Source organism: Balaenoptera acutorostrata, chromosome 19, assembly GCF_949987535.1.
Source record: "Balaenoptera acutorostrata chromosome 19, mBalAcu1.1, whole genome shotgun sequence".
NCBI lineage: Eukaryota > Metazoa > Chordata > Mammalia > Artiodactyla > Balaenopteridae > Balaenoptera > Balaenoptera acutorostrata.
The window spans coordinates 37,074,127-37,096,088 of record NC_080082.1 but is presented as its reverse complement, the minus strand read 5'-3'; the positions used below and the strand labels follow the sequence as shown (position 1 = coordinate 37,096,088).

The 21,962-nt window shown below is 36.3% G+C and overlaps 1 protein-coding gene across 3 annotated transcripts in view; it reads right to left on the bottom strand.

Annotated features, from left to right (window-relative positions):
* Window positions 1-21,962, bottom strand: part of NETO2 (neuropilin and tolloid like 2) — a 73,491-nt gene that overhangs the window by 27,204 nt on the left and 24,325 nt on the right. For all 3 annotated transcript variants that reach the window (XM_057535078.1, XM_057535080.1, XM_057535079.1), the window contains one exon: window positions 1,433-1,661. In XM_057535078.1, coding sequence (XP_057391061.1) covers window positions 1,433-1,661 — 229 coding nt within the window. The remainder of the gene's footprint in view (window positions 1-1,432; window positions 1,662-21,962) is intronic.

Here is a 21,962-nt window from a genome sequence, read left to right as displayed (position 1 = left end):
TCCTAGGATTGAACAAATAAATATACCATGAATAATTAGAGCCAGATTTCTCACTAGAAGAGAAGGAAAGGGCTTTTTGGAAACATGGTTGGTTCTAAGGCTCGGGCAAGGAAAACACAAGTTGAGCCTGGTTCAGCCTGCGGAACAGAAAGTAAGGAAGTGATTAAAAAAATAATGGGCTTATCCAAAGAGTACAGGAGGCAACCTGAAGGAGCTCCCAATGGCCAAAGCTGGGACTCTGAGCAATAAAGTAACTTTTATTATAGAGTAACATATATATATATTATATATAAAATAATAGAGTAAAATAAATGTTCATGAGCTCATACTGACACAAATAACTGAATAAATCAATGAAGGAAAAAGAACAGCTCTTCTTCACAGAATTATAATTAAGTGTAGAAGGAATGATGGAAACAGAAAACCACCATTAGGTAAATACTGCAGCAATAACTTTTACAGGCAGAAATCATTAACAGATGCTAAAATTAGTGAGCAAAAGGATATTTGCATACTCTCAAAGAAACTTATTAATTAGAAAGGAAAAATTATTGTTTATAGCAGAGAAATGTGGCAGACAGTACCTTAAGGAAGTGATCCAAGTTAGTGTAAGGCAAACCACATTATGTACCCTACCTCACTGGTATGATGTACTGAGACAGGTGGAATGTGATTTCTATGGTATTCTTGACAGAAATACATAACCTCAATTGAATCCATGAGAGAACATCGGACAAACCTAAATCAACGGGCATTCTACTAAGTAGCTGGCCAGTGCTCTTCAAATGCATCCAGGTCATTAAAGACTGAGGAAGTGTCACAAATGGAAGAGACTAAAGGAGACATGACAATTAAAGGCAATGTGGGATCCTGGATCAGAAAAGGACATTAATGGAAAACTACTGATTTCTCAGTAAGGTCTCTATATTGGTTAATAATATTCCATCAGTGTTAATATTCAGTTTTACTACGGTTTTGTAAGATGTTAACATTAAGGGAATCTGAGTGAAGGGCACAGGAGAACTCTACTATTTTTACAACTTTCTATAAGCTTAAAATTACTTTAAAAGTTTAAAAAAAAAACAGTCAATCTAAATCTTTGGGGAACATGGTTTGGTGGATTCACAATTATTCACCAAGCTGAATTCATACTACTGATAATTATTTTTAATTTTGAAAATCTTGAGAGAAGTCTCTATTTTTTGCACTACCTATCATATGTTTATATCTTTATAATAGGTAGTGTTTCAACTTATGCATTACCATGTCTTTTTTCACACATGACAGTCAGTTCCTTAAGAATACATACTAAGACCTAGTTACTTCTACATTCTATGACTAGCAGTCTTTGTCTAAAGGAAATGCTCCATAATTGTATTCTGAATAAATGATTAAGTAAAAGATCTCAATGCTATAGGAATTATTTACTTACGCTCCACAAAAGAAGTAAAGAGCATTCTGAACCTGCTAAGCCGACTACCTTCATCAGCCCACATCCGTATCACCCCAACTCCTGTTTTAAGCATTACATCATTGGCCACAGTGCTGCAAAACTTGGCCTTCAGATTTTCAATAGAACTGCTCCCATCGTAGACTGCAACGAAGTTTCTCTTGCATTCATTTGAGTGCTCCATTTGATAATCTAGGAACCTCAAATAAATCTGTAACATTAAAACAAAGAAAAACAGTGCTTTTAAAAAGATACATTAAATTTTCTAGTTCTATTATCCAATTAATATGTAAGTTAAGACTGCATTGAGTTATAACACCTGACAGAAAAACAATAGCTAAAAGGATGATGCCTAAGTAGGTAAAAGAACTAAGACTAATGGCCTGTTTCTTTGGTTGTCTTAATAATGAAACCAAGCATTAAGGAGCCTAAAGTTTCTGTTTTGTCTGTGAAGAGAAGAAATTTTTTGCTCCACGAAAGCATGACTATCTTACATATTTTCCTTGTTATAAAAGCAAACTCGTGGTACTGACAAACTGGGAAAATAAAAGAAACATAATTCTATTACTCTAACAATTATCATGATAAACTTATTTCAGTTTTTCTTCACATTTAAGAAAAAAATTTATTTTATTTATTTATATTTGGCTGTGTTGGGTCTTCGTTGCTGCGCGCACTTTCTCTAGTTGCGGCGAGCGGGGACTACTCTCGTTGCAGGGCCCGTGCTTCTCATTGTGGTGGCTTCTCTTGTTGTGGAGCATGGGCTCTAGGCGTGCGGGCTTCAGTAGTTGTGATGCACGGGCTTAGTTGCTCCGCAGCATGTGGGATCTTCCCAGATCAGGTATCGAACCCATGTCCCCTGCATTGGCAGGTGGATTCTTAACCACTGCACCACCAGGGAAGTTGCTCTTCACATTTTCAAAACCTAAGTTTAATTGTAAGATACACACATCCTGCTTTTGCTGTAACAGATCAAAACTTATCTGTACTCTTCATAACTGTAATCATTCCCATGATGTCTTGTCATTTATTTACCCACTATCTCACTGTTGCACATTGAAGTGGTTTTAAGATTTTACTCCATAAATTAACAATTTCTACATTTTCAGTCAGAATGATTTAAACTGGAGTTCCAAAATAAGCACTATTATAGTTTTCTATTTTGCTTAGTATCCCCCTGCCTCAAATTTTATAGGCAGCTTGCTGCCTGGCACTAAGTTATTCTTAAAATGTGCCTGACCCATTCTCATTTGAAGAGTTCCATTAGATTGTAGGCTTAGAAAGACCTTGAGTATAATCTCCAAAAGAACAGAATGAAATAGGTATTATTCTTTATGGGCTGGGAGGAAATTAAGGCTCACAGGGATTACGGAACTTGCCCAAGGTTACTTAGGGCGAGGATTTGAACCTAGGTTGCTCTGACTCTTAAAGTGTACGTTCTTCCCATTCCCTGGGATGCCTTCTATGTGTGCAGGCACACACACACACACACACACATACTCTCTCATACACAGTTCACCTTTTGGCTCTAGTTGTTCACAGGTGACTCTACAATTAAAATAATATTTTAGTGAATGAAGAATAAAGACTTCTTTGATTGCCATTGGAGACATCTAGTGGGTATTCACCTGCTGGTTGCTCTCTCGGAGGTAGCAGTATGATGCCACACCCATTCTTTATTGTAAAGGGCTTCATAAAACAAAAATGTCAGATATTTTTCCCCCTAAAATACCTTGATGACATAAAACTAACAACAAAAACTCAAAAATACAGCTCAGAGTTAAATTTTGACTAGTAACTTTGGCTTATTTGAAATGACCAATTAGCCACTTTCAAGAGACTGGTGGAAAATCACCGGTAATGGATTTCCATTTCAAAATTTCATAAAACCTCCAAAAATGTATTTTAACACAGAAGCAATATGTTTGCTTAAAATATATCATTTGTTTTCAATACTTTCTTCATCATTCATATAACCAAACCATACTGCCCATGGTTCTCTGGCGGTATCACTACTACTGTAATTATCTGTCTTCTCCATTAGATTGTACAGTCTTCTAATGAGCGTATCACATGCTAATTCTATCCAGTACAATTCTTGCTGAGAGCAATTAATGAAAAAGTGACTAGTGACTATAAAACCTAGTTTGGTAGAGCTAAATACCAGGAAAATAATCAAGAAGTCTGAAGTATTTACCTTTTTTTTTTTTAAACTGAAGAAACATGGTACTTGTATAAGGCCATAGTAAATGCTCTTTAAATATATAACTTTTAAAAGTCAAGGTTTTAAGGCAAGTCATATGACAAGAATGACATTCTTTTCTATTGTGAATACAGTTAAATACTGAAGTTAATAGTTTAATTCAACTGATCTTCAAAAAATATTTCTAACAATATGAGGCTGACAAATTGCAATGGGTGGAGGGGGACACAAACCACTCTTCTCTCACCTAGATTGCAGAAGACGAGATCTTTTACTAAACATAAATACTCCTGGCCTCTTACCCACTCCTATACCCTCCCCAGGGAAGTGGAGAGAGTCACTTGGATGGGGGGGAATTTGGTCCCTTTTTCCTTCCCTCTTTCCCTGGACCAGCGAGTACGAGAAACAGTGACCTGGGTAAGTGGGTCTCTTCTGCAGATGCACTTTCCCTGGATGGGACGGTCCAGTCTAGACTGACGTAGGAGGTGGACCTAGTGGGTAGGGAATTAGCAAGTCTAGTTTGATTCTCTCACTAAGCTGTTTCCCCTAGCCTTTAGTGTAATAAAGGGGCTAGTCTGAATCTCCATGTTCTCAACTGGTTCATAACTCCAGTGGGGAAAAAAACGCTTTTTATTAGAGCCTCCAAAGGCCCCAAAAGAAATGCAATGAAATCCTCAGAAAGCTGTTATTTTTATGGAAAGGCCACTGATAAAAATAGACTAAAACACTGCTTACATACTCAAACACCAATGACTTCATTGGTATATATAAGTGAATATTTCTTCAACATCACCCATTAACTAGTTTACCCCATTTTGAGTACTCAAGGGTTATGGTGGTCTTTCATATTTTTTCTTTTAAAGTACTTAAAATCATCTGCTTACTTTCTTATTTAACACAATTTAAAAAATTTGACCCACTTTTTACAAAATAAATTTATTTTTGGCTGCATTGGGTCTTCGTTGCGGCACATGGGCATTCTCTAGTTGCAGTGAATGGGGGCTACTCTTCGTTGTGGTGCGAGGGCTTCTCACTGCAGTGGCTTCCCTTGTTGCAGAGCACAGGCTCTAGGCATGTGGACTTCAGTAGTTATGGCACGCAGGCTCAGCAGTTGTGGCTCACGGGCCCTAGAGCATGCAGCCTCAGTAGTTGTGGCTTGTGGGCTCTAGAGCGCAGGCTCAGTAGTTGTGGCACACGGGCTTAGTTGCTCCATGGCATGTGGGATCTTCCCAGACCAGGGCTTGAACCTGTGTCCCCTGCACTGGCAGGCAGATTCTTAACCACCGCGCCACCGGGGAAGTACCTTGATCCACTTTCCATGTCAACTGTGAACAGTATTTTTTATGTTAACTTTAAAAAATCGACTTAACTTTTATTAATAAAAAGTAACATTCTCCACTATTCAACATTCTAGGTCACACTCCTAAAAAACTTATGAATATAGAATCATTTCTTCACGAAGTATTTCAAGAAAGAGCAAGATCTAAAGTATTAATTTCACTTAAGCATTTAAATACTTAACTATTATATATGGTCAAAAAACCCCACCTCTGTACATTCATCCCTCAGTATCCATGGGGAACTGGTCCTAGAAAGGACCAGATCTGGATACCAAAATCTGCAGATGCTCAAGTCCCATATTCAGCCCTCTGTATTTGTGCTTCTGCATCTCTAGGTCCAACCTACTGCAGATTGTGTAGTACTGTAATATTTATTGAAAAAATCTCTATATAAGTGAACCTGTGCCGTTCAATTCTGTGTACAATTGACACTTGAACAACGTGGGTTTGAATTGTGCAAGTCCACTTATATGGGTTTTATTCAATAAATATATACTACAGTACTACACAGTCTGTAGTTGGTTAAATCTGAGGATGCGGAACCTCAGATACAGAGGGCTGACTATAAAGTTATACTCAGAATTTCAACTGCAAGCAGGTTGGTAGCCCTATCCCGTGTTGTTCAAGTGTCAACTGTACAGCTAAAGCCTTCTATGTTCCCATTATCTTTCCTACACATCCCATCCTAAGTATAATATTTATAATTCCTATGTACATTTTTAGATTTTTAAATTTATGTATCTATAAAAATATATAGTATTTTTTGTATACTTTATTTACTTTTTTGTATATTTTAAAATCTTGGATCAACTGTAGAAATGAGTCACTATCCATTTTCCTTTTGGACATTTAGCTTGCTTCCACTTTTTAAAATATTAAATACTGCTGTAAACATTCTTGTACTCTTGTTATGCTCTCATACGATGAGTATCTGGGTATTTATCTAGAAGCAGGGTTGCTGTATTGTAGGACATAACAATTTTCAGCTTTACCAGAGCATGCCAAATGACTTTCCAAAGTAGCTGTAGCAATTTATTCTTCCAAAGTAAGTTAAGAGAATTTCAGTTCCTCAATCCTTGCTGACACTTGGTCACAACAAGACATTCAGTCACGTCTCAAGTAATATATAATAAAATCCTCTGACAAATGCAAGTCAAGCGACAGCCACCATAATCAAGAAGTTCCATCACCCCCCAAATTCTCTTCTGCTGCTCCTCAGCAGTCGAAATCCATCTCCAATCTTGTTTCCTGGTGACCAATGGCCTTTTGCTGTCGTTCCACCTTTCCCATATAAATAAAAATTTTTTTTGGCTGTGCTGGGTCTTCATTGCTGCACATGGGCTTTTCTCTAGCTGTGGTGAGCAGGGGCTACTCTTCGTTGAGATGTGTGGGCTTCTCATTGCGATGGCTTCTCTTGTTGCAGACCCCAGAGTGCACAGGCTTCAGTAGTTGTGGCGCGTGGGCTCAGTAGTTGCGGCTCATGGGCTCTAGAGCACAGGCTCAGTAGTTGTGGCACACGGGCTTAGTTGCCCTGCGGCATGTGGGATCTTCCTGGACCAGGGATCGAACCCATGTCCCCTGCATTGGCAGGCGGATTCTTAACCACTGGACCACCAGGGAAGTCCTAAGTAAAAATTTTATACAAATAAAATCACAGTATTCTGAGTCTGGATTCTTTGATTAGCACAATGCATTTGAGATTCTTCCATGCTACTGCATCACCAATAGTTCGTCTCTTTTTATTCCTGAATACTTTTCACTACATAGATGTACCAAACTTTATTAACAACTGAGGAACACTTAAACTGTTCCCAGTTTTTGTTCATTATGGATAAAGCTACCATGAACATTCACATCCATGTTCTTTGTGTGTAAACATATTTTTCTTTCTCCTGGCTACCCAGCCAGGAGACTGCTGAATCACATGGTAACTTTATAAGAAACCATCAAGCTGTTTTCCAAAATGGCTATATTATTTTGCATTCCTACCAGGAGTGTTATTAGATTCTCAGTTGCTCTACATAGTTCCCAGCACCTGGTATTGTCATTTTTAAAAATTAGTTATTTTAATAGCGGTAGAGAGCTATCCCATTGTTGTTTTAATTTGCAGTTTTGAAATGTCTAAATCTTCTTTGATGAGGTGTCTGTTCCAATCTTCTGCCCATTTTTAAATTGGGTACTTTTCTTATTGTTGCGTTTTGAGTTCTGGGTTAAAGAAGTCTTTTGACAAACGATTTACAAATATTTCCTCTTAGTGCCTTTTCTTTTCACTCAACAATGTCTTTCACAGAGAAAAAGCTTTAATTTTAATGAAGTCCAATTTATAAGATTTTCTTTTATGGATTCTCCTTTGATGTCATATCGAAGAACTCTTTCTCTAACCCAAAGTCAGAGATTTTGCCTAGGTTTTCTTCTAAAAGTTTTGCAATATAGTTGTTTTTATATAAGATATTAAGATATAGGTATAGGTCAAATTTTTTTTCTTTTTGAAATATGGGTAATCCCATTGTTCTAGCACCATTTGTTAAAGACTAGACTATGCTTTCTCCATTGAACTGACTTTGTATCTCTGTAAAAAACATCAATTAACTGTATTTGAATGAATCCTTTTCTGGGCTCTATTCTGTTCCACTGATCTATGTGTCTGTCCTTTTGTTAGTACCACACTGTCTTGATTACTGAAGATTTAAAGTCCCGAAATCAGGTAGTGAGTCTTCCATCTTTGTACTTTTTCAAAATTGTTCTGGCTCTTGTAATTCCTTGCCTTTTCATTATACTCTAGAAACAGTCTGTCGACATTTGCAAAAATATAGTGGGGGTTTTAATTTCAACTGTGTTCATTTATATATTTCAGAAGAACTGATGTTAACAGTACTGAGTCCATCAACAGGTATACATAGTATATATCTCCATTTATTTAGGTCTTCTTTGAATTCTTTCATCAGGGTTCTGCAGGTTTTCAGTTTACAGATGCTGTGCCTATTTTTTTGGGGGGGGTAAGTGCTACTTTAAATGGTACTGCTGCTTTCTTAATTTTGAACTCCAATTGTTCATTCTTCAAATGTTGAACTAGATAGTATAGTTGACCCTTGAACAACATGGGAGTTAGGGGCACTGACCCTCCTTGCAGTCAAAAATCCATGCATAACTTTATAGTCAGCCCACCATATCCTTGGTTTTGCACCTGTGGATTCAACCAACCATGGATGGTGTAGTAGTAGGTATTTACCCTAAAAAAAAAAATCCATGTATCAGTGGATCTGTGCACTTCAAACTCGTGTTGTTCAAGGATCAACTGTATATATAAAAAATATAATTGATATTTGTCTGTTGGTCTTTTATCCTACAACCTTGCTAAACTGATTTGTTCCAGGAGTTTTTTGAGAGTATATTTCCTGTTAATTTCTTTACATAATCATGTCATCTGCAAAAATAGTTTTCAATCTGTATGCCATTATGCACTGTCTACAACTTCCAATATGGTGTTAAATGGGAGTTACCTTGTTGCTGATTTTGAGGGAGAAAGCATTCAGCTTCTCACCATTAAGTATGGTGTCATCTGTAGATTTTGGTAGACACCCTTTATCAGGTTACAGAAGTTCCACTCTATTTTTATTTCTCTGATTTTTTTTTATCATGAATGAGTGTTGATTTTTTAACAGATTGAGATAATCATGTAGCTTTCCTTCTTAATTTATATAATGAATTACATTGATTTTTCAAATGTTGAATTGGCCTTGCATTCCTGGGATAAACCACACTTGGCTGTGATTATTTAAGTGTATTATACTTTTTATATATTGCTGGATTAGATTGGCTAATACTTTAAGGATTTTTGCATCTATTTTCTTTTTTTAATCAAAAATTTTTTTTGACGTGGACCATTTTAAAAGTCTTTATTGAATTTGTTACAATACTGCTTCTGCTTTAAGATTTGTTTTTTTGGCTGCAAGGCACACGGGATCTTAGGTCTCTGACCAGGGATCAAACCCACACCCCCTGCATTGGAAGGCAAAGTCTTAACCACTGGACCACCAGGGAAGTTCCCTGCATCTATTTTCTGGAATAACAATTATGATACCAATTCCAACATGTGGGTCTTTTTTTCCCCCCACACCACCAGCAATTCTCAAACATCACCTGGGTGTCCTACAATTCAACTCAATTATGACACCATCTACCCAGAGACAGCATCCGATTCTGAAGGTTGAGGGCTTACTCCCAGGGGACTGGCCTCCACTTCAGATGCCAAACACGAGTCCAGGTTGTCACGTGATTCTGACTGACTGGCTATAAATCTGAGGTTCCTAAGATCTCATTCTTGGGTTCCTTTAATTTGCTAGGGTGGCTTACAGGACTCAGAAAACCAGTTTACTTACTAGATTATTTGTTACCCTGGTAATAAGCCTCCATCTTTTGGGGATTTCCAGAAGTCACCTCATTAACATAAACTCACTTGTGGTTGAAAGGGCTTGTTATGAATAACAAGACACCCATTTCAACTTTATGGCTCTGAAACATTTTCAGGAACTGGGGACAAGAGACCAAATATTGTAACAATAGATGCTCTCATTGCTCTTATCACTCAGGAAATTCCAAGGGTTTTGTGAGCTCTGAGCCAGAAATGTGCATGAAGACCAAATATATATATTTCTTATTACGAAGCAAAACCTCACAGGGGGAATATTGATCAGTAGTTTCCTTATAATGTCTTTGGTGGTATCAGGGTGATGCTTGTCTTGAGTTTAGAAGTGTTCCTCCCCTTGTACTTCCTGGAAGAGATTGCAAAGAACTGGCATTATTTCCCCTTTAAATGTTTATAATTTGTCAGTGTATCCATTTAGGAGCTTTCTTTGTAAGGTTTTTAACTATGAATTCAATTTATTTCATAAATATATGGCCATTCAGGTTACATATTTCTTCTTAGATGTGTTTGGGCAGCTTGTGGTTTTTAAGGAACCTGTCCATTTCGTTTGAGTCATCTGATTTGGGGGCACAGAAAGGTCCATTGTTTTATTGGAGGATCTATAGCGAAGTCCTCTCTTTTGTTCCTGATGTTGTAAAATGGTTTATATTCATCCAGATATTTACCATTTCTGTACCCTTTCATGAAATTCCAAGATTCTTTCTAGTGCCATTTCTCTTTTATCTAAAGAACTTCCTTTAGCATTTCTTTTATAGCAGGTCTGCAGGCAATGAATTCTTTAAGTTTGTCTTCATTAGGGTATGTACTTACTTCGTCCTCATTCCTGAAAGGATATTTTTGCTGGATATAAAATTCTTAAGTTCACAGTTCCTTTTTTCAGCACTTAAAGGTTTTGATGCTTGGCTTTATTTCTTTTTTTTTTTTATTTTATTTTATTAATTAATTTATTTATTTATGGCTGTGTTAGGTCTTCATTTCTGTGCGAGGGCTTTCTCTAGTTGTGGCAAGTGGGGGCCACTCTTCATCGCGGTGCGCGGACCTCTCACTATCGCGGCCTCTTTTGTTGTGGAGCACAGGCTCCAGACGCGCAGGCTCAGCAATTGCGGCTCACGGGCCCAGCTGCTCCACGGCATGTGGGATCTTCCCAGACCAGGGCTCGAACCCGTGTCCCCTGCATTAGCAGGCAGACTCTCAACCACTGCGCCACCAGGGAAGCCCCGGCTTTGATGATTTCTGAAGAGAAATCCAGTCATTCAAATTGTCGTTCCTTTATACAAAATACATCATTTTTCTGTGTCACATTTCAAAGCTTTCAATCTTAGGTTTCAAGTAGCTTGATTTGATATGAGTAAGCTTTGTTTTATGTTTGTTTTTATCCTGTTTGGTGTTTGCTATGCTTCTTGAATCTGTAAATTTGTCTTTCACCAATTTTTTTGCAGTTATTTCTTCAAATATTTTTTCTACAACAATCTTTTCTCTTTCTGGTACTTAAGTGACATAAATTTTAGGCCTTTTGAAACTGTTCCACAGGTCCCTGAGGCTTTAGTATAATTTGTTTTCAATCTTTTTTTCTCAGTACTTCAGATTAGGTAGTTTCTACTGAGTCACCTTCAAGTTTACTGACTTTCCTCTATAATCTCCACTCTCCTATTGGCCAATACAGTGAATATTTTTTAGAAGTTTAAGATATACTTTTTCCATTCTTAAATTTTCACTTGGTTCTTTTTTATAGTTTCTATTTCTCTGCTAAGATCTATCTTTACACTCATTTCAGGAATGTTTACCTTTACCTCATGGAACATGGTTATATTGTTGCTTTAAAATCTACAGTTCATCTGAGTCCTGTTAGGGTTGGGATCTGCTGCTTTCTCCTTTCAGAATTAATCACATTTCCCTGGTTCTTTATATTGTAATTTTTAAATTATATCCTGCACATTTTGGATGTAACACTGAAACTCTGGGTCCTCTTAAAAATCTGTGGAAAATGTTGAGTTCTGTTGCTTGTTTTATCAGGCAACCTACCCAGAAACGTTCAGATTGCATGTACTGCCTCTTTTTGTGGGTGTTGGTTCTGTTTTCAAGGCCTTTGCTGTGCTATGTAGACTTGCCCAGGGCATGCCCTACTCAGGCACTTGGACAGTGTTTATAATGTAATTTGGTCCTCAACACCTTTGCCATGTTTCTGTGGGCCTGTTCCATGCATATGCAGCTCAGGAGTAAGCCAGAATTAGCGCCTGTCTCTAGCTCCCTGTTCTCCAAGAATTCTCATTCTCTGGGTAATACGATTTCCTCTTCTCAGTTCCTCTGGTGGCCAGAAAGATAAGTTTTCCTCACAGTTTTTAGTCTCCTAACCTGTTATGAGTTCTGAGTGACTAAGAACAAAGAGAAAAAAAAAACAATGGGGATTCCCTCCATAACTCTCCAGACATCACCATATCCTTTTCCAAGTTCCACTTGTTAAGGAGATCGGGTTTCAGTTGCTGCTGTAGCTGCTGTGACTGGTGCTGACCTTGGGCAGAGCTAGTAAAGGAGAAAAAACAAACCAGAGACACCCCTCCGCCTTCAGTTTGTAAGGGCCCCTTTCTCAGTCTTCTGGCTAGAGCACTTTCTTCTGTCTGTACCTGCTTTCAGTTCCACAAACCAGCCCAAAAGACAAAGGAGAAAGAAAAAAACCTGTGATTCTTACCCTTCTGGGATCATTATTCAAGTTTTGACTTCCTTCCCAAACCCACCTTCTAATGGTTACTTTTCAGAATCCTTATGCAGTTGCTTTTTGTATTCTATCCAGAGATCTCAGATATAATAAGTTAAGAGCAATAAGCTGCAGTGGGCTTACTCTATCTTAGCTGGTTCTGGAAGTCATTTATTTTAATGTAGTATAATTGATAAATTTTATCTTTATGGTTTGTACTTTGTGTCTTCTTTGTTTTTAATAAAATGCTTCCTAACCAAAGGTTATATTTAGAACTATACTTCTGTATTTTCTTCTAAAAGTTTTGGTTTTAACATTTAGGAATGAATTTTATGTCAAGTACAAGACAGGGATCTCACATCAATAGTCAACTGTTGTAACATCAATTATCAAGTGTCTCCTTTTGATCTGGCATGCTATACATTATATACCAAGCTTCCATACATGTGTAGTCCTACTTTTAGAAACTTTACTCAGTTTTATCAGTTTGCATACCCCAGTGATAAATGCATTCTGTCCAACTACCCCAACTTTATCTCGAAGGGTAAGTACTCCACTTTGTTTTTATTCAAAATTGTCATGGTTCTTCTGGACCCTTTCCTCTTCTATGTGAATTTTAGAATTAGCTTGCCAAGTTCCCCAGAAAGCCGTGCTGGGATCTGGATTGGAATTTTAAACTGATAGGTTAATTAGGGAACAATAAACATTTCCATCTTCCCATCCATGAAAATGGTGCATGTCTCTCTCTTCCCCCATTTCTGTAGGCCTTCTTCTGTGTATTTCAATATAATTTAAAAATTTACTTCCTGGTACCTTATGATTTGTTCTTTTCAAAGTTTTTTTTTTTAAGTTTTACTTTCAAACTGCTTTTGGCTGTAGTACAGAAAACCAATTTATTTTTATAATTCATGAACATTTTTTCTTTCTCTCATCTTGTTGCATTGATCACCACCAATAAAATACTAGCAATAGACATAAGTTTAAAGAAAATGATTTTAAGGTTTCACCATCAATTATGATGTTTGCTTTAAGGATTTTAGTAGATATTCTTCAACATGCTGAAGATACATCCTATGTTGGAATTACATATGTGGTAAACTACATCATTTGATTTTCTCATATTAAACTGTCCAAAAATTTCTAAGATAAGCCCATCTTTGGTTATGATTCCTAAAAAAAATGTTAGGTTTAGTTTGTTACTGTTTAGTCTTTGGGGTCTTATTTTTTCCCTCCTTCATTTTATAAATAATTCTCTGCCTTAAAATTCTCTCATGCTATTTATTTAGTTTTGACAAAACAGGCTGGGGAAAGTTCTTTCTTCTTCAGTTTTCTAAAACAGTTTCTACAACATGTTCCTTGAGTATTTGGTAAAATCTAATTTGGCCAGTTTTTCTGTTAACATACTTCAAGAACAAAATCAATTTCATCAATTTGGTAAGAGTTTATTTAGGTTTTCTATTTCTTTGATTTAATTTTGATAAATTGTATATATGTATATATATACACATACATTATATATTTCAGGAAATTGTGCACTTAGACTGTTTACAAATGTATTAACAAAGAACAGTCTGAAGCACTTTGATTATGGAAAATTTCAAACATGCATAAGCAGACAAAAGAGTATCATAAACCCATTTCCCATCCCCTAACTTTAGCTTTATCTATACTTCTCCCCACTTCTGCCTCTCATGTATTATTTTGAGACAAATTCCAGAGATATCATTTCACATGTAAATAGTTCCATATGTATTGTTAAAGATGACTTTAAAAAATAACCTATTATCATACCAAACAAATGAATAATTTCCTAATATAAAATACCAGTGTTCACACTTCTAATTGTCTCTTAATGTTCCCACCCGTTTGTAGTTTGAGTCCAAACTCACTCATTTGACTTACATTTTTTAATCTGTAGGTTCCCCTGCTGGTTTTCTTTTTCCCTTTGTAATTTATTTATTGAGGAAATGCTCATTTTTTTTTCTTTTGTTCAGCAGGTCTTCTTCATAGTTTGTCTTATAATGGTTTCTAATCTCAGCTGTAGTTGATTTATGACCTTTTCCACTTCTAACATAATTTATGTCTTTTTTTTCTAGGTCGATCTTGCCAGAGGTATGTCTATTGTTATTATTATTTTTTAAACAAAGGGCCAGTTTTTGCTTTTGTTGACTCTTTTTGTGAATTTTTAATTTCACTTATTTCTGCTCTTTTATTATTACCCGTTCTTTGGATTTTTTGGTCATTCTTTTAGCTTCTTGAGTTGAATTTTAGCTCATTAAGTTTAAATCTTCTTCTTCTCCTAAAAGAAGCATTTATGATCATAAATTCCCTAAAGTACTTTTAGGAGTATCCCACAAGTTTTGATATGTAGTATTCTCACTATTGCTAAGTTTTTTATAAATGTGTACAAATTTCCATCCTGATTTTTTTCTGTGACCTATCAATTACAAGGTGGTATATTATTAAATTTCTAAACATATGGGTTTTTTAAAGTTGAAGTTTAGTTGATTTATAATGTTAATTTCTGCTGTAGAGCAAAGTGATTCAGTTATATGTGTGTGTGTATACACATACACACACACACATTTAAAAATATTCTTTTCCAGTGGTTCTGAAGAACCTAGGGGCAGGACAGGAATAAAGACGCAGAAGTAGAGAATGGACGTGAGGACACGGGATGGGGGAGGGTAAGCTGGGACGAAATGAGAGAGTGGCATGGACATATATACACTACCGAATGTAAAGTAGCTAGCTAGCGGGAAGCAGCTACATAGCACAGGGAGATCACCTCGGTGCTTTGTGTCCACCTAGAGGGGTGGGATAAGGAGGATGGGAGGGAGATGCAAGAGGGAGGAGATATGGGGATATATGTATATGTATAGCTGATTCACTTTGTTATACAGCAGAAACTAACACACCATTGTAAAGCAGTTATACTCCAATAAAGATGTTAAAAAAATTTTTTTAAATAAAAAATAAAATGATTAAAACGGTTTTAAATTGTAAAATATTTAGATATCAACAACAATGAAGACACTACATTATCAAAACTCATGAAACATCTAAGGAAATACTTAGTAGCATACTGATAGCCCTAAATAACTGTTGCGAGAAAGAAGAACATTTGAAAATTAATTACCAAAGAATTCAACACAAGAAGCTGCAAAAAGAATCACAAGGTAAATCCGAAGAAAGCAGAAGAAATAAAAGCACAAACTGAGAAAATGGGAAGCAAAGAAACTACAGAGTTGATTTTTTAAAAAAACCGTTCTTGAAAACATATCTTTGGCAAACTGATAAAGAAAAAGAAAAGAGCAAAGGCACAAATTTAAAATGGCAAATAGAACTGAGGTTTTAAAAATTGTAAAAGAATACCGTGTAAAGTATTATACCAATAAACGTGGAACCAGAAAGCATGAGCAATATTCTAGAAAAATAACTTTAAACTCAAAGAGATTGAAAATCTAAAAAAACCTAAAATATTAAATAAAGAAAAATATATTCTTTTCCATTATGGTTTATCTCAGGACATTGAATATAGTTCCCTGTGCTATAGAGTAGGACCTTGTTGTTTATCCATTCTATATGTAATAGTTTGCATCTGCTAATCCCAAACTCCCAATCCATCCCTCCCCCACCCTACCTCCCCCTTGGCAACCACAAGTCTTTCTCTATGTCTGTGAGTCTGTTTGTTTCATAGATAGGTTTATTGTGTCATATTTTAGATTCCACATAAAAGTGATATCATATGGCACTTGTCTTTTTCTGACTTACTTCCCTTAGTATGATAATCTCTAGTTCCATTCATGTTGCTGCAAATGGCATTATCCTGTTCTTTTTTATGGCTGAGTAGTAGTCCATTGTATATATGTACCACATATTCTTTAACCATTCATCTGTCGATTGACATTTAGGTTATTTCCATGTCTTGGCTATTGTAAGTAGTGCTGCTATGAACATAGGAGTGCATGTATCTTTTTGGACTACAGCTTTGCCTCGATATATGCCCAGGAGTGGGGCTGCTGGATCATATGGTAATTCTTAGTTTTTTGAGGAATCTCCATACTGTTCTCCATAGTGGCTGTACCAACTTACATTCCCACCAACAGTGTAGGAGGGTTCCATTTCCTCCACACCCTATTCAGCTTTTGTTATTTGTAGACTTTTTGTTGGCCATTATGACCAGTGTGAAGTGGTACCTCATTGTAGTTTTGATTGGCATTTCTCCAATAATTAGCAATGTTGAGCATCTTTTCATATGCCTATTGGCCATCTGTATTTTTTCTTTGGAGAAATGTCTATTTAGGTGTTCTGCCCATTTTTCAATTGGGTTGTTTTTTTGTTGAGTTGTATGAGCTGTTTGTATATTTTGGAAATTAAGCCCTTGTCAGTTGCTTCGTTTGCACATATTTTCTCCCATTCTGTAGGTTGTCTTTTCGTTTTGTTTATGGTTTCCTTTGCTATGCAAAAGCTCGTAAGCTTGATTAGGTCCCATTTGTTTTTATTTCTATTGCCTTGGGAGACTGACCTAAGAACACATTGATATGATTTATGTCAGACAACGTTTTGCCTATGATCTCTTCTAGCAGTTTCATGGTGTCATGTCTTATGTTTAAGTCTTTAAGCCATTTTGAGTTTTTTTGTGTGTATGTATGGTGTGAGGGTGTGTTCTAACTTCACTGATTTACAAGCAGCTGTCCAACTTTCCTAGCACCATATGGGGTTTTAAAGTTATTGTTTGGTTGCTGGTTCCTAATTTAATTGCATTTTTGTCAGAGGATTCTCTGCATGATACCAAGCACTGGTATGTATGGCAGACTTCCTTTTCCATCCAGTGTATGGATCAGTTTCCATAAATGTTTCAGGCATGCTTGTAGAGAATGAAAATTCTCTGGATGTTGCAAGTCAAGATATCATGTTCCATTAGGCAAACTGTGTTGTTTAAATCTTCTAAGCCTTGACGTTTTTTTTTTGCATGCTTAATTACTGAGAGGCAAAAAAAATTACACGCTGTAATTGTGGATTTGTCAGTTTTCTTAGAAACTGTCAATTCATGTTTTGTATATTTTGAGGCTATATTAATACATAAAATTTAAAATATATCTTCCTTATGAATTCGTGACCATCTTCATTTCAATTTTAATAGCTGTATCAGCTCTTTTAGTATCTATTTCATTCCTGTTTGTGTATTTTCAAAATTTCCTTTAGTTAACCTAAAACAGGATATACTTGGATTTTTTTTTATAAATTTATTTTATTTTATTTATTTTATTTTTGGCTGCATTGGGTCTTCATCGCTGCACGCGGGCTCTTCTCCGGTTGCGGCGAGCAGGGGCCACCCCTCGTCGCGGTGCACAGTTCTCTCATTGAGGTGGCCTCTCCCGTTGCGGAGCAAAGGCTCTAGGTGCGCGGGCTTCAGTAGTTGTGGCACACGGGCCTAGCCGCTCCGCGGCATGTGGGATCCTCCCGGACCAGGGATCGAACCCGTGACCCCTGCATTGGCAGGCGGATTCCCAACCACTGCGCAACCAGGGAAGCCCTATACTTGGATTTTAAATATAGCAGTTGGTCCAATTATTATTCTTGCCCCAAAATACCTTAATTTTGCACTCACTGTTTTTTTTTCATTCACACACTGTTTCCAGTTTTTATTTCAATTTTATCATTTGAAACATTTTGGAATAAATTATGTTTTATGGTTATATTAATGCTTTTCTGTGAGGCAATCATAATTCCTCGAACTTTAACATAATTTTGTGATACATATTTGGATTTATGTAAATGACCTTTTGAATGTTACACTGCCATTGTTGAAGCATTTTAGTTTAGTTTTTTTTTGAATTTTTGAATTTTATTTTATTCATTGTTTTTGAATTTTATTTTTTTATACAGCAGGTTCTTCTTAGTCATCCATTTTATACATATTGGTGTACATATGTCAATCCCAATCTCCCAATTCATCACACCACCCCCCTCCACCCCACTTTCCCCCCTTGGTGTCCATACGTTTGTTCTCTACATCTGTGTCTCAATTTCTGTCCTGCAAACCGGTTCATCTGTACCATTTTTCTAGGTTCCACATATATGCGTTAATATACGATATTTGTTTTTCTCTTTCTGCCTTACTTCACTCTGTATGACAGTCTCTACATCCATCCACGTCTCTACAAATGACCCAATTTCGTTCCTTTTTCTGGCTGAGGAATATTCCATTGTATATACGTACCACATCTTCTTTATCCATTCATCTGTTGATGGGCATTTTGGTTGCTTCCATGACCTGGCTATTGTAAATAGAGCTGCAATGAACATTTTGGTACATGACTCTTTTTGAATTATGGTTTTCTCTGGGTATATGCCCAGTAGTGGGATTGCTGGGTCGTATGGTACTTCTCTTTTTAGTTTTTTAAGGAACCTCCATACTGTTCTCCATAGTGGCTGTATCAGCTTACATTCCCACCAACAGTGAAAGAGGGTTACCTTTTCTCCACACCCTCTCCAGCATTTGTTGTTTGTAGATTTTCTGATGATGCCCATTCTAACTGGTGTGAGGTGATACCTCATTGTAGTTTTGATTTGCATTTCTCTAATAATTAGTGATGTTGAGCATCTTTTCATGTGCTTCTTGGCCATCTGTATGTCTTCTTTGGAGAAATGTCTATTTAGGCCTTCTGCTCATTTTTTGATTGCCTTGTTTGTTTTTTTAATATTGAGCTGCATGAGCTGTTTATATATTTTGGAGATTAATCATTTGTCCGTTGATTCACTTGCACATATTTTCTCCCATTCTGAGGGTTGTCTTTTCGTCTTGTTTGTAGTTCCCTTTGCTGTGCAAAAGCTTTTAAGTTTCATTAGGTCCCATTTCTTTATTTTTTGTTTTTATTTCCATTAGTCTAAGAGGTGGATCAAAAAAGATCTTGTTGTGATTTATGTCAAAGAGTGTTCTTCCTATGTTTTCTTCTAAGAGTTTTATAGTGTCCAGTCTTACATTTAGGTCTCTAATCAATTTGAGTTTATTTTTGTGTATGGTGTTAGGGAGTGCTCTAATTTCATTCTTTTACATGTAGCTTTCCAGTTTTCCCAGCACCACTTATTGAAGAGACTGTCTTTTCTCCATTGTATATCCTTGTGTCCTTTGTCATAGATTAGATGACCACAGGTGCATGGGTTTATCTCTGGGCTTTCTATCCTGTTCCATTGATCTATATTTCTGTTTTTGTGCCAGTACCATATTGTCTTGATTACTGTAGCTTTGTAGTGTAGTCTGAAGTCAGGGAATCTGATTCCTCCAGCTCCATTTTTTTCCCTCAAGACTGATTTGGCTATTCGGGGTCTTTTGTCTCTCCATACAAATTTTAAGATTTTTTTGTTCTAGTTCTGTAAAAAATGCCATTGGTAATTTGATAGGGATTGCACTGAATCTGTAGATTGTTTTGGGTAGTACAGTCATTTTCACAATACTGATTCTTCCAAGCCAAGAACATGGTACATTGCTCCATCTGTTTGTATCATCTTTAATTTCTTTCATCAGTGTCTTATAGTTTTCTGCATACAGGTCTTTTGTCTCCCTAGGTAGGTTTATTCCTAGGTACTTTATTCTTTTTGTTGCAATAGTAAATGAGAGTGTTTCCTTAATTTCTCTTTCAGATTTTTCATCATTAGTGTATAGGAATGCAAGAGATTTCTGTGCATTAATTTTGTACCTTGCAACTTTACCAAATTCATTGATTAGCTCTAGTAGTTTTCTGATGGCATCTTTAGGATTCTCTATGTATAGTATCATGTCATCTGCAAACAGTGACAGCTTTACTTCTTCTCCAATTTGTATTCCTTTTATTTATTTTTCTTCCCTGATTGCCACAGCTAAGACTTCCAAAATTATGTTGAATAATAGTGGTGAGAGTGGACATCCTTGTCTTGTTCCTGATCTTAGAGCAAATGCTTTCAGTTTTTCACCATTGAGAATGATGTTTGCTGTGGGTTTGTCGTATATGGCCTTTATTATGTTGAGGTAGGTTCCCTCTATGCCCATTTTCTGGAGAGTTTTTGTCATAAATTGGTGTTGAATTTTGTCAAAAGCTTTTTCTGCATCTATTGAGATGATCATATGGTTTTTATTCTTCAATTTGTTAATATGGTGTATCACAATGATTGATATGCATATATTGAAGAATCCTTGCATCCCTGGGATAAATCCCACTTGATCGTGGTGTATGATCCTTTTAATGTGTTGTTGGATTCTGTTTGCCAGTATTTTGTTGAGCATTTTTGCATCTATATTCATCAGTGATATTGGTCTGTAATTTTCTTTCTTTGTAGTGTCTTTGTCTGGTTTTGGTATCAGGGTGATGGTGGCCTCATACAATGAGTTTGGGAGTGTTCCTTCCTCTGCAATTTTTTGGAAGAGTTTGAGAAGGATGGGTGTTAGCTCTTCTCTAAATGTTTGATAGAGTTCACCTGTGAAGCCATTGGGTCCTGGACTTTTGTTTGTTGGAAGATTTTTAATCACAGTTTCAATTTCATTACTTGTGATTGGTCTGTTCATATTTTCTGTTTCTTCCTGGTTCAGTCTTGGAAGGTTATACCTTTCTAAGAATTTGTCCATTTCTTCCAGGTTGTCAATTTTATTGGCATAGAGTTGCTTGTAGTAGTCCCTTAGGATATTTTGTATTTCTGCGGTGTCTGTTGTAACTTCTCCTTTTTCATTTCTAATTTTATTGATTTGAGTCCTCTCCCTCTTTTTCTTGATGAGTCTCACTAATGGCTTATCAATTTTGTTTATCTTCTCAAACAGCTTTTAGTTTTATTGATCTTTGCTATTGTTTTCTTTGTTTCTATTTCATTTATTTCAGCTCTGATCCTTATGATTTCTTTCCTTCTGCTAACTTTGGGTTTTGTTTGTTCTTCTTTCTCTAGTTCCTTTAGGTGTAAGGTTAGATTGTTTACTTGAGATTTTTCTTGTTTCTTTAGGTAGGCTTGTATAGCTATAAACTTCCCTCTTGGAACTGCTTTTGCTGCATCCCATAGGTTTTGGATCGTCATGTGTTCATTGTCATTTGTCTCTAGGTATTTTTTGATTTCCTCTTTGATTTCTTCAGTGATCTCTTGGTTATTTAGTAACGTATTGTTTAGCCTCCATGTGTTTGTCTTTTTTACATTTTTGTCCCTGTAACTGATTTCTAATCTCATACCGTTGTAGTCAGAAAAGATGCTTGATATGATTTCGATTTTCTTAAATTTACTGAGGCTTGATTTGTGACCCAAGATGTGATCTATCCTGGTTAATGTTCCGTGCACACTTGAGAAGAAAGTGTAATATGTTGTTTTTGGATGGACTGTCCTATAAATATCAATTAAATCTATCTGGTCTATTGTGTCATTTAAAGCTTCTGTTTCCTTATTTATTTTCATTTTGGATGATCTGTCCATTGGTGTAAGTGAGGTGTTAAAGTCCCCCACTTTTATTGTGTTACTGTCAATTTCCTCTTTTATAGCTGTTAGCAGTTGCCTTATGTATTGAGGTGCTCCTATGTTGGGTGCATATATATTTATAGTTGTTATATCTTCTTGGATTGATCATTATGTAGTGTCCTTCCTTGTCTCTTGTAACATTCTTTATTTTAAAGTCTATTTTATCTGATATGAGTATAGCTACTCCAGCTTTCTTTTGATTTCCATTTGCATGGAATATCTTTTTCCATCCCCTCACTTTCAGTCTGTATGTGTCCCTAGGTCTAAAGTGGGTCTTTTGTAGACAGCATATATATGGATCTTGTTTTTGTATCCATTCAGCAAGCCTGTGTCTTTTGGTTGGAGCATTTAATCCATTCACGTTTAAGGTAATTATCGAT